At 38.3% G+C, this 13,919-nt stretch overlaps 1 protein-coding gene across 1 annotated transcript in view; it reads left to right on the forward strand.

The window, feature by feature from the left end:
• The first annotated feature begins 844 nt into the window (after window positions 1-844).
• LOC101847052 (lanosterol 14-alpha demethylase) overlaps window positions 845-13,919 on the forward strand; it is a 16,752-nt gene continuing 3,677 nt past the window's right edge. The window contains exons 1-9 of the mRNA XM_005103085.3: window positions 845-1,177; window positions 4,908-5,015; window positions 5,742-5,918; window positions 7,657-7,783; window positions 8,647-8,703; window positions 10,071-10,188; window positions 11,528-11,647; window positions 11,926-12,055; window positions 12,445-12,606. Coding sequence (XP_005103142.1) covers window positions 1,040-1,177; window positions 4,908-5,015; window positions 5,742-5,918; window positions 7,657-7,783; window positions 8,647-8,703; window positions 10,071-10,188; window positions 11,528-11,647; window positions 11,926-12,055; window positions 12,445-12,606 — 1,137 coding nt within the window. The 5' untranslated portion in view covers window positions 845-1,039. The remainder of the gene's footprint in view (window positions 1,178-4,907; window positions 5,016-5,741; window positions 5,919-7,656; window positions 7,784-8,646; window positions 8,704-10,070; window positions 10,189-11,527; window positions 11,648-11,925; window positions 12,056-12,444; window positions 12,607-13,919) is intronic.

Here is a 13,919-nt window from a genome sequence, read left to right on the forward strand (position 1 = left end):
AAGGCATCTGATTGGTCACATAAGAAGTACGCAACATGCTAAGCTTGTACTTTGTAATGATCCACGCAAGAATAGATCTAGATCTAGAGAAAATTAGGTTTGTTGCAAAAGCAGAAAAATGCGCAAATTTAAGTCATATAGCGTAGGCTGGTTACCGTGCAAACTACTTCGTTGAATCCGAATTCGCTCATAATTTACGTGTTTGCTAAAACTGCGTCACTTTGTTAATCTTGATCAATTTAATCGGGAAATTCGTTGTTGTTTTTAGTTGAATCCGAATTTTCGTTAAATCCAGGTTCATTTTATCTTAGTTTTTGTAGTTGGTTTTTTTCGGGGGGGGGGGGGGGGGTTAAAGTATTTTAAAAATTAATCTAGGGGCGGAGTTCGATCACCGTCACGTAGTTAACCATAAATTCTTGTGGATGTCCTAGAAACGATGAAAGGAGAGATGTAGGGTATATGGAAGTCTTATGTGACACTGATATGGCAACTTAGAAGTTTTTCTTTGCCTGGTTTTATTTTTATTTTATTATGTACATGCATTATATATCCAACACTTTCATAATCTTATAGTGGTGGAGAACTACTAAAAACCGAACACGTCGAATACGAGACAGTACTGCAAAAGCGAAAATAGTGACGTCATATCGGCCGATTGGATGGTGCATGAATACAATTTCAAGTAATGGATGGTTTTGCTTTTTTCAAAATAGTCATTGCATTCATATAGCTATGGTTTCGATTAAAATATGATAAATTGGGCGTAAATGACATTTTTAGGTCTAGTTTCTTCTTACTTTAACACAAGTTGGAACTATTTTCTTCAACATCAGCTGTTCCGCTCAATAACTTCCGCCATTAGGAACTTGTTGTCAGGCACGCACCGGCCCTAAAGGCTCGCCCGATGAATACTTTTCAAAGTCCTTTGGACAGAGAAAGCATTAGATGTGTTTGAACGGTGACTTGTTAGCTGTGTGGTAAAGTAAAATAAAGAGCAAGGTATATGCTCTTGTCTTATTCAACTTAATTCTTCAGCAAGATGTTTGCAGACGCTGCATTTGAGAGCATCCAAGAGTCTCTTGGACTAGCAGACCTCAGCTCTGGCACCGTGGCTTTAGTCACAACAACACTGGTTTTGAGTGCTGCCTTGGCATACAAGACTTTGACTGGAGAGAGGGTATGTTCTGGTCTTATCGTATTTCTCATAATAACAGTAGTCTTTCAACGGTACTACTTAAGAATGTGGGTCCCTTTTGGGGATTCTAATCTGTTTTTGACCCCGACTATTACTTCTGGTTCTAAATTATGATTACGAATGCCGATCCGAGAGATAGGCCGTAGCCTATCAAACATAGATCTAGATCTAAGTCTAGATCTAGAATCTAGTCTAGATCTAGATTTAGATCTAGATCTAATTGCAAAACATCAAATTATGGTCAAATTCAGGGGGGGGCATGTCCCTGTGACCCCCCCCCCCCCCCCTGCCTTGTTGGCGATTTTGTAGTTTCGTTCGTTAAAGTCAAGAGTAGGGGTTTTCAGGGGGGGGGGGGGGGTGCCCCACTGACCTAATAATAATATGGAGTTGGGGGGGTTCAGGGGGGCATGCCCCCCTGAATTTAACCTAATTTGATGTTTTGCAGTTAGGTTGCATCCCTACTCTTTGTGTAGCCTATTTCAAATAGTATTTGGTCATCAAGACTTCTGGATTTCTTCTCTGGATGTAAATAAATGGATCGTGGACTTTAACGAACGGAACTACAAGATCACCACCTTGTTAAATACTGCTCATTTTGTAGCCTGGCTAGATTCTAGATCCACTCAGAGATCGTGTAGGCTACAACTATAACAAGATAGTTCATTCCTCTTTTTGAGCCAATTAAAAAAGTGTCCTCAAAATTCGGTGGCACCCTCTTCGAAAAAGAGCTGACTTTGCAGAGTTAGATCTACCCAACTTGTGTGAAAAACAACAAAAGTGATACTAACAAACTCTGCTGTTCTTGTTCTTCTTCTGGAGAAACGAAAGAGAGCTTCAAAACAAAGACTGCAGTGCGCAGACTTCCACGGACACTTTTTTGGTTGAGTGAACAGTCTTGTTATGTACGATCTTTGATCTGCTGATAAAACATCGATAGGCCTACAGAATAGTTAATTCAGTATATCGATATCCAGTATTCTGTGTGGATGATGCGAAGTCTTGACAGACGGGACCCACATTCTTAAGTAGTAGGGCCTACCCTTTCAACTTTGAACTTTATGTGTCCATAGAAATATAATACCCTGGACTACCCCCCGGGGCGGTGCCACTGACTGAAGTGTCGTTAGGCCATTCCCAAAGGGGGGGACATATCTCGTTCATGCACAGTAGAATTCTAAATGGAATGATTCATCGATGTCATGCTCATTACTGTGCCTGATCTACAACAGGGAACTGCGGCTTTTTCTTTCCTAATCCTTACTATTGTCATTTTTTTCTCTACTTCTTTTGTATCTTTGTCACATTCTTGTGACCCGCTATGTCCGGGGTGCCTTGATAGTCGAAGCAGACTTTGTGCTGTTAAAGCTAGAGAGGTGAGCAGAGTAAGTCAGATTCCCTGTAAGGACTTTTCTGTTGACATCCACCCCTTGGCGCTCATATGACCTTATACAGTTGCTATCGCCGTAAAACCTCTACTAAAACTAAACCATACCCTGGACAGTTTAACTAATGATTTTATACCAAAACTTCCAGGACCAAGCACCAACCTATTGGCTCAGTATTGACAAATCTCTACCTTAGAATCTCAAAGCTCTTCTATCTGCTCGGTACCTAGATACAGTTTTGAGTAATTTGACGTAAAAAATTTTGATTTTTACAACATGCCAAGCTTTTTCGAATGCAATTCTTTGAAAATCTTGTTAATGATATCAAATAGACCTCATTTTGATAGAACATTTCGTTTCTGTCTCTTGAATGGTCTTTTTTGTTGTAACTCAAAACAACCAAAAATGTCAGATAAAACTTTGTAATTTTGAGGTAGCGAAATGTTGCAAATGTTGACCCAAGGCTAATGTCCGTCCTTCCCAACATGTACAGTAATAGTCCGCTTGATGTGCGTAAGCCTTTACTTTTTTTTATAGCTTTTTCCTGAACAACTTACTTAAAACGTTTGCCTATGTGTTATGCTGTACTTCTCAGAGAATTTTCTCCTGTAATAACGACTCTTTTAAAAAGCCGAACAGCATTGAGTAGGTAGCATAAACACGGTTTTGGTTAAATCCAGGTAATTCGAATCACTGTTTCTTTGCTCTTTTGCTATTAAAGAACCTAATGATGTACATCATGAAAAATTTCAGCTTTTCCTCGTGACAATAGTGTATGTTGTTTGTGTATTCCGAGCTGGAGAATCATCGTGGAAAGCGAAGTCCCTCACTGTCGGAATGTGAGGTCAGATGATTTGAATGCTTTGCAGAAAAATTGACGATTAAATACCATCTTTTCATTGGCAAACTATATAAAGATTCAAACAGGGTTTCTGTTGGCGTTTTTGGCCTTTGGGATTTCAATAAAAAGCCTTTACAAATAGCATCAAAGTTTTCAAAGATCAATTTTCACTCAAAATTTGTAAAATGCCATCTTAAAAACGGCACCAATAGGAAGATCAGGTCATTTTCAAGTAGAATAGAGACATGGATGGGGCTTGCATCAATCCTTCCACGGAACTCCGAAAGTATAAGAAAGGTCCAAAAAATGTTGCATCGGTGGCTTGTGGTTAGGCTTTTGGACTCGCAGTCGTGGGTTCAATTGACGTCAAGGGCCCGACGTTGTGTCCTTCGGAAAGGCACTTTATACGAATTTTCCTCACTTTACCAAGGTGAAAATGGATACCCGGCTACAGACAGCGAAAGACCTTGTCAGTTTGTTAGTGTAAAGCGCTTAATCGGCTGCTTGCACTGTATGCTTCCCGGGAAGCCGAGAATGTTTGTGAGTGATGTTGTCTCCTGGGGTAATAATATATATAGTGTAAAGTGCAGAGCTTGCTGTCGAGCGGGGATATAGTATGGGCTAAACATACGCTATTTATTATTATTATGACCCCCAACAGCGGGAGCTCTCTGCAATACAGTATAGAGCCGTACCGCTCACAGCAGGGGCCAATGCAACACTGGCCGAGACAGCATTCTGTGGTTTTTTGTAAATAACAACAAATCATCAGTTGTCATGTTTAATTAAGGCAATAAAATACCAGTTTGCAATGATCTTGCAGTCTTGAAAAAAATTAGATTCCATACCTATGTTATTGTGATTGTCCTCTGTTAGTCATGTGTAAATGTTGGGTGTTCTTGGTACTGTTTTATCATCTGTCAAACGGGTTGCAGCCTATTAGTGAATTTCGCATTATTTCATTTTATTAAAACGGCTACCACTTTCTTTAAAAATTGACTGAGAGGGAAAAGAATGGTACCAAAATTATCAGGAGATATAAGTCTTTCTGGAACAGATAAATTTGTCAAAGAGCTACTTTGAAAGTTTAGCTCGTGAGACCTACTTTGAGATTCAGACTCCTATAATAGGGTCACAGCTCGATAGCATAGTTTCAGTTCAGTGGTGGGGAAAGCATTACCTTTCGTATTAATTAGGATGAGTCATGTAGAATTTCTCTCTGTGTACATTTTTTTTTTTTCCTTTTATTTCTATGTAACATTTGGGGGATTTTTTTTTTCCCAAAAAATATATACATGGACACAGTCAAAGAGCATTCATAACTGATATTGAACGGAATTGATCAATCAATTAAATTTATCCTTCATATTTATATGGTTACTGTTTTGCATGTTCACAAAATTATAAATATTTGTGAATGATCTTTCAGTCCTTGTTTTAGACAGATAAAGTGGAGCTCAAAGCTTCCCGGATTTTTCTCTTTCAGGTAGAAGGAAAGATTCCTCCTCATATTCCGTCTACTATTCCTTTTCTTGGGCAAGCTGTCAGTTTTGGTTCAAGTCCAATTGAGTTCCTTCTTGCAGCATATGAAAAGGTAACATATCATTATTTGTAAACTGGGGGGGGGGTTGTAAAAGAGCATTTTTGAAAATCTTTTTTCAAGATAAAAGCTTGTTGTAGGATGATTAGTTTTGTGAAGATTTTAACTTTATCTAGACTATCTTTTCAGCTACAGCTTGTATTGTAAAAGCTCTTTGTCTATAGATGATTAAAAACTAATTATGACCATGCATATCGAACATGCAATCTTGAAATTGTAAGGATGGAAAAGGTAAAACACTTTGGAATTTGAAAGACAAAATAAATGCTCATGACACATTTTATATATATATATAATTCTATACTCTGGAAGAAAATTGCTAAATATTCCTTATTGTTGTGTTAGTTCTTTTGATGCCTTTACTGTTTTGGCTAATTTTTTTGTGCATATATGTATATATATATATATATAAATGAAATCTTTCTCTTTTTCTGCTCAAGTTCGGAATATACCAAGAATATGTTTGTTGACTGTGAATGGAGTATCTTTTATGTCAGAAAAAAAAAACATGTCTCAGCTAATAAATCATTGGGAAGGCAAATTGTTATTTTTTTACTTTGAAGACTTTAGCTGTTACACGAAATCAGGTCAATGACAAATGTCCTAGCATTACATACAGTTGATGATGTTGCATTCTCTTTAATTAAAATTATGCATTTTTCTCAATTGTTATCTAAGAAAAATACAATTTGTTTCTCTTGTACGTATTTTCAAACGCAGTATGGACCTGTGTTCAGCTTCACTATGGTTGGGAAAACTTTCACATACCTGGTTGGTTCTGAAAGTGCAGCGCTCATGTTCAACAGCAAGAATGAAAACCTAAATGCAGAAGATGTCTACAGCAGGCTGGTCACACCTGTCTTTGGGAAAGGTGTTGCTTATGATGTGCCCAATCATGTAAGAACCTCATTTCCCATTATAATGCCCAAACATAGATAGACGCTGAGACTTACACCCATTCTTACTCTCACACACACACAGAAAGGGATAGTCTTTGGTGTTTCATGGTTTGTTACATCAGTTATGTTATCCTCCTGTTCTCAGCTGAAGCTGGCAGCATTTGCTTTCACTAATGATGTTAAATATTGGTATCTTGCCGTAAATCCTGACCTGACTTTCCCAAGTCTCAGGAGTACTTAGAACCTGTTATATTAGCTGTGCGTATTCTTTAATTTTTCTTGTTTTCTTAATACGTCACATCGGACTTAACCAGCGTCTGTTGATTTGCACTTACGTGCTTCACTGTTGCCAGCAGAAGAGAAGTTAAATTACAGTGTGTGAAGGGTTTGGGGTTTTTTTAATCACCTTATCAAGTACTGTGGTGTCCACTTAACAGCAACCCCCTTGGGAAACAGACCCTGGTTGGTGCTGGGTTAATGTTACTGCAAGTTACTACTAACTGAATTTTCGGGTGGGGGGGTTGAAACTTTAAAGATGATGATAACCCTAAACCCCACACTCATGCACCCTCACTTGAGTCCTAACTGAAGGATATACTGATGTTGTTATGTCAGAAAGTGAGAACATTGGCAGTATTTGAGCATGGACGGTAATGTTACACACAGTGGCCAACTTGGAACAGTGGCTGTGACCATTCCTCTCAGATTTTCAAAAGAAGGTGGTTCTTGGCAAAAGGATGTGATCTGACGTCTTGTACTCAGTGTAATGCATTTTTGGCTCAGGCAGTTGTTTTGACGAAATAAACAAGATATGGGGGATGCACACACACAAACACACACACACACACACACTGAAATTAAAGGCCAATATCGGTGTTCACAGTTTTTGAATCTTCGAGAGTTATATTTTCGTTATAGCAACGAAAGTTTCTGTTATAGGGGGTTATTTACACAGTATTCTCCGCCTAAGATCCCGATGCTCGGGAGCAAGGAGAATGCAGAATCTTAGCCAACGAACCTAGGGAAGAATCTATTGTGACCCATGTTAAGGCTCTCAATTGGTAAAATGACATATGGCGAGCAAAGATTGGTTAATTTTGATAGCTTATCACATTGCATAGTAGCATGAGGCGTACCAGTTTCACTTATTATCCTATTGTGAGTCTCAAGATCTAAGCTATTCAGTTGCCCCTCCCCTTTACTGTCCAAAATTGATTTTTTTCACTGTAGGTCTACTGTGAATAGCTTGAATTATTGAATGCAGACAAGTGTGAATAAGGGTTTGAAGGGGGTCTACTTGGCAAATGCCCACCATCTTGACCTGCAGCATGGGCAGAGTCTGGTTTTTTTTAATTGTGAAAAGTTGGCTGCTATGCAGTACATTTTCATCAGTCACGGGTTACAGCGAATTGAAATTCTGTGAAGATTAATCCGGAACATTTGTTAAACTTCAAAAAATTTTGGTCTGTTGGCGCCAATTGAGGATATTATGATTTCAGTACACTTTGTTCTAAAAAAGCGAAACTTGCTATTACCACCATGAAGTTGTTAATAACCTTGCAAAATACTTGTTATACTAATGGTAAATAGGGAGTATGCGGCTGCTGTGCTAAGCTACCATTTTGGTTATGGGAACAGAACAGTTACACTCAAAATCCTTATTTCAAATAGCTTGTAACTTTCAGGGTTTTTTTCTGTAATGCTATCATATGAACATACCTTTCTTTCATCTTCAGATTTTCCTTGAGCAAAAGAAGATGCTAAAGACAGGCCTCAATATTGCCCACTTCCGTGAACATGTGCATATAATTGAACAAGAAACTTTTGATTACTTCAAGAGATGGGGAGCAAAAGGCACCAATGGTAAGTGTTTGATTTATATTCCTAATCTTTTAGCCAGGCTTACTACTATATATACCGAAAATGTGATGGTTACTATAAGTTTATTACTGCATTTAATATAGTTTTTACCTTAATAGATAGATTTGTCCTAAAAGCAAACGATTTCTTTGTACAGAAAGAGTATCGCTGAATTTGAATCTGCGATTTGTTTTATGAAGAGTTTCTATGAAAACAATGTGGTGAATACAAAATGTGATGAGCATCGCTCATCATTATGGTCCTCTGGCTTTACAAGGCATGATGAGCGCCTTTTGCCATGGCAGGATCTTGCCTCCTTTGCCACATGAGGGAAAAAAAGCGAGCAGTGTCACTACTTGTAACAAAGGTCATGAAGTGGTACCACTGGTAGTCCCTGAAGTGCAGCTATGACATTATGACATACTTTTTTTTTTCCATTTTTTTGAATTGGTGTTTAATTTGTCCTTAATCGTTCAGGTTTTGACATAGCTTTTTCAGTTTTACTGTTATCTCTTAAATAAACTTCAGTCCTTGGACTCCTATGAGATATGCATTTTTATTGTGGATTCCCCAGTTGCACCGATTGGGTTTTTTTTATGCACCTTAAGCACAAGAAGTTTATGTCCAAAAAGATATTTATGTTTTTTTAAAAATTTTCCTACATTTTTGCTAAAGATCTTTATCAAGAAGTGTGGCATTGTATTTTACTTTTGTCTTTTGGGAAAATATAATAAAATGGTTATTCTGTGGGGAGGGGGGGTTGTAGACATCTTCCCTTTCAGAATGTTTGCGTGTACGCTAATATCATGCATTGGAGAAAGAAGTTTTTATTAATTCATACATTATTACCCTTCCCATTGTTTCAGACTTGTTCACAGCCCTTTCAGAACTTATCATTTTGACTGCAAGCCATTGTCTTCATGGTGAGTAAGTGGATGAACCTGTGCTATCAGTGACTCACAGTTATGGAAGAAGTGAAGCACATGCTTTTTACGTCTGTAGTTTGTTTATTATAATGTTCATTCTAAACAATCTTTGCGGTATTCAGTACCAGTCATAATGCCTGTCAAACTGAGATCACCTTTAGAAGTGATCACCCAAAGTAGATCATTATGTAGTCAACTTTCAGCACAGTGCAAGGTTCTAAAGCTTGCTGTCGGCACAAATTAATTTGTTTGTCTTAATCTTCCAACCATGACCTCCTGGTTAAGCTGCAAACTCCACGCTTCAAGTTCAGTCTGTATCGTCGACTAGACGGATTTGTTATTTTAAATATGTCCACAAAGGTAATTTAGGTTGTAGTAAGACTAGTTCCCTTTCTAAATTGTCATTCAATTGTTTTATTTCAAAGTCAAGATTCTTCTTGTCCTCTTCCTAAAAATTCTGTTAAAAGCATTTTCAAGTTAAAAAAATGGTTTCTTTAGAAGCTGTGGTTTACCCTTTAAAAATTAATCGTTCGTTTGTCTATTGTCCATTAATATCATGTTCTTCAAAATGTGAATTTGCCATACAGGAATGAAGTTCATGTTCTTATTTCAGTCACTGACGGCAAGGGGTTGAATCCCAATTTAACGTAAGCTGCTGGCTTTCTAAGGGTGTTTTAGAACATTCATTGTCTGATGAATATTCACTTTTAATTTTTGCTAGTTATCATTTTTATAGTGGGTTTCCTTGTGTTGAAAACCAGATTTTTCAATGCATAGTAATTTTTTTGTATGAGTATTTGAGAAATGGACAAAAATAAACTCAGGATTGCTTAAGCCACTGCTTGTGAAAGTGCATGAGGCAGCCTCAAAGGCACTTTAAAAGAAACCCTTTTTAAAAGTATAATTCAAAGTCACTTAAGTGAACGTCTGGTATGCCTTGTTCAATATGAGAACCCCCAGAAACATACATTTCTTTAATTAAAATGTGGACAATTTCTAAGTGTAAAAGTCTGGAAAAATTGTGTTGAATGTAAAAACCATTTGTATCTCACCTCACCTACAAAATCACAAAACCTACACTAATAGATCAAGGGACCCTACAACTAAATTAAGAAGGAATTAAATGATGTGCCTTCCCTTTCCCCAACTACCGAGACCAATTATAGGTTAGTGAATAGTGTAAAAACAGTAGGGAAATTGAAACCAAAAAGGGTATGGGCTTGCCATTTCTCGTATGTCTAGACCCACTGACGCAGTGTCCATATCGGTAGTCAGTGAGTCAGTTAATGTTAGAATTTAGCTTACGCCAACAGTTTTCATTTTTGCTGTTCACTTGATATCTGTATTCATCCCATATGTTGCAGGCAAAGAAATCCGATCACGGCTCAACGAGCATGTGGCTCAACTATATTCTGATTTGGATGGAGGTTTCACTCACTTGGCTTGGCTGCTCCCAGGATGGTTGCCCTTCCCCAGTTTCAGGTGAGCTTATCAAGTGTCATTTGGATGGTTCAGGTTCTTTGGTTTGCATCTAATTGCTGGTCATGAAATTAAAGTGTTAGGCTTGAAAGAAAATGATATGTAAAGTATCTATGCTTGGTGTCACTTATACTTTGTTAATTCACATTTATTATGCATTTTGGCCACTTCTTTGATCAGCTGATAACTGCACAGTAAATATGTCCTTTGAGTGTTTACGTAGCTTTTTAGGCCCATTGCTCCAAATGGATCTTAACCCCTTGACTGCTAACCAAATCCACCGCTTGTGCTAAGGAAATTTCCACTGTAGCTGTGTATGACATGGTCTGCTTTTTGAATGGCTATAGCTCGCTTACTATAGGACTAGATATATAGCAAAGTATATGTCAAATAAAAGAAAAATGAACATACAATCCAATGGTGTTACTCATTTTTAGGTTTATGTACTCTGTAGAAGAATTTGGCCGGTGAAAGTGAGGTTGTTGTTTTTTAATTCCATCTCCGAATTCGAGGTCCCTGTCATCTCGGAGATTAGATCTATGACAAAAACTTTCTTTAGATGAATTGAAATGTTTGTTATCACTGTCTGCATCTCTATAAAATTCTGCAATAACCTGATCTATAGGCTTAGTCAACCTTTGCGAAGCTATTGAAGCGAATGTAGACAGCACGCAAAAACCTCAGAGAGGCAGACTGACTTCGTCATTCGCGCAAAACACACAACACACCATGTCTCTTTGTTTTTGATACTACATGCGAATCCCAGGACTAATAGCATAAAAATAGGCATTATCGCATCGGCAAGTGGACACAGAATACAGAGATATAGCTCTTGTTATTCAAAACTGGGTAGAAGCAAAGATATGCACAGTAAGACAGGGGTCTTACAGGCCAGGTACATCCACAGAGCATGCAAGGGGTTAAGCTGTAGATGAATATTCTTCTTGCATAGTTCTGGGCAGTCTTCGCTATCTTTTCTGTGTGGAGCCCTGTCTTTTATGCTTCTAGAGGTCCACTCATCAGTGTTCCCTGTGGGTTCTGTCAGATTAAATGTGGGAGGGGATGTTGTCGGGGTCTCATAAAGGAGTGTACACTGGCCCTCCTGTTTTATGGGTTGTTATACTGCTGATCCACCTATCTAGAAAAACAAAAAAGTAACAAACGAGTGACAAATTTGAAAATAAAGACAGAGAGGAAAGGTTTCCTTTCAAGGAAGCGGGGACACGGTGACTAAAGTAAAAAAGAAGCAGCATGGGTGACACCTTTCCTCATTCCCTTGGTACCTTGGAAAAACTTCACATTGCACAAATAGAAAGTATTCTATTTCACAAATCCTTTTCAGAAAACGAGATCGTGCCAACTTGGAACTGAAAAGAATCTTTGGAGAGGCAATCCAAGAGCGCCGTGCTGACCCAAGTCCTGATGATGACATGCTGCAAACGTTGATTGATTCCACTTATAAGTAAGGATACCCTGATCATATTATGTCTTTAGCAGAGAACTTTGTTCCTCAAGTTTGAAATTCACTTTTATGGGCATAGGAAACAAGAAGCAATATGAATACAATTACCTTTGTGACCCTTAAACATTAACCTTCTTTTCAAAGTTATTGGATATTTAAATACAAGTTTGTTTTATTGATTTTAATGAATTTGTATAAAATGGGAAATTCTTCTCCTATTGTTGAGTCTTGAGTTCAGTGTGTGAGTTTCACAGAACTCTCTTTTAATCTGTGACTAGATCTGGACGTGGACTTACAGATGATGAAATATCGGGCATGTTGCTAGGACTCTTGATGGCTGGCCAGCATACATCTTCCACAACAAGTTCATGGCTGGGCTTTTTTATTGCGAAGGACAAGGAATTGCAGGTTTGGATTCTAGGACTTAAAATTGTCATTTGGTGGAACATTGTACGTTAGGAGTTGAATAATAAACCATTTCTGAAAATTTATGCGAGCTCTGATTGCTTTCAGGTGTTTCACTTTTTTGCTGTTGGTTGGTGAAGGATGGGAGTAAGACTCTGCCATATGCCCTTTTGAAAAGTGATGCATGACGGAGGCTAAAACTGAGCAGTCAATATGTAACTCTATTTTTAAACTCAGATAATCACTGTGCCTGAATATTCATTCGCGTTTACATGAAAAATTCTGAAAATAATTCAGTCAAAAAGTGTTCTCTTTATTTTGTTGTTGTTGTTTTCACTTTGTACATTTGATGACCTTAACATGGGAACATTTTCTTCTCTCTTGTCTTGCAGAAGAGACTGATTGAAGAGCAGAGATTGGTATGTGGTGAAGGTCTTGAGCCTGTTGACTATGACAAGCTGAAAGAAATGCAGCTGCTGGACCGCTGTCTCAAGGAGACTCTGAGGTTGAGACCACCCATCATGACCATGATGAGAATGTGTCGAACACCACAGGTTTGGCTTTTCCATCTTAGGTTTCTTATGATATTACAGTAGTCTCCGCCTAAATGCACAGTGCTCGGGAGGGCTCCATAGCGTGTGTTTATATGGAGTGTGCGTTTACATGAACCTTTGCAAAAGGAGGCAGGGACGCAGCCCCTCTCTTTGCCTTGATATTCTATGGGGGGGGGGGGGGGGGGGGTTAAAGTATTTTAAAAATTAATCTAGGGGCGGAGTTCGATCACCGTCACGTAGTTAACCATAAATTCTTGTGGATGTCCTAGAAACGATGAAAGGAGAGATGTAGGGTATATGGAAGTCTTATGTGACACTGATATGGCAACTTAGAAGTTTTTCTTTGCCTGGTTTTATTTTTATTTTATTATGTACATGCATTATATATCCAACACTTTCATAATCTTATAGTGGTGGAGAACTACTAAAAACCGAACACGTCGAATACGAGACAGTACTGCAAAAGCGAAAATAGTGACGTCATATCGGCCGATTGGATGGTGCATGAATACAATTTCAAGTAATGGATGGTTTTGCTTTTTTCAAAATAGTCATTGCATTCATATAGCTATGGTTTCGATTAAAATATGATAAATTGGGCGTAAATGACATTTTTAGGTCTAGTTTCTTCTTACTTTAACACAAGTTGGAACTATTTTCTTCAACATCAGCTGTTCCGCTCAATAACTTCCGCCATTAGGAACTTGTTGTCAGGCACGCACCGGCCCTAAAGGCTCGCCCGATGAATACTTTTCAAAGTCCTTTGGACAGAGAAAGCATTAGATGTGTTTGAACGGTGACTTGTTAGCTGTGTGGTAAAGTAAAATAAAGAGCAAGGTATATGCTCTTGTCTTATTCAACTTAATTCTTCAGCAAGATGTTTGCAGACGCTGCATTTGAGAGCATCCAAGAGTCTCTTGGACTAGCAGACCTCAGCTCTGGCACCGTGGCTTTAGTCACAACAACACTGGTTTTGAGTGCTGCCTTGGCATACAAGACTTTGACTGGAGAGAGGGTATGTTCTGGTCTTATCGTATTTCTCATAATAACAGTAGTCTTTCAACGGTACTACTTAAGAATGTGGGTCCCTTTTGGGGATTCTAATCTGTTTTTGACCCCGACTATTACTTCTGGTTCTAAATTATGATTACGAATGCCGATCCGAGAGATAGGCCGTAGCCTATCAAACATAGATCTAGATCTAAGTCTAGATCTAGAATCTAGTCTAGATCTAGATTTAGATCTAGATCTAATTGCAAAACATCAAATTATGGTCAAATTCAGGGGGGGGCATGTCCCTGTGACCCCCCCCC

Source organism: Aplysia californica, unplaced genomic scaffold, assembly GCF_000002075.1.
Source record: "Aplysia californica isolate F4 #8 unplaced genomic scaffold, AplCal3.0 scaffold00358, whole genome shotgun sequence".
NCBI lineage: Eukaryota > Metazoa > Mollusca > Gastropoda > Aplysiida > Aplysiidae > Aplysia > Aplysia californica.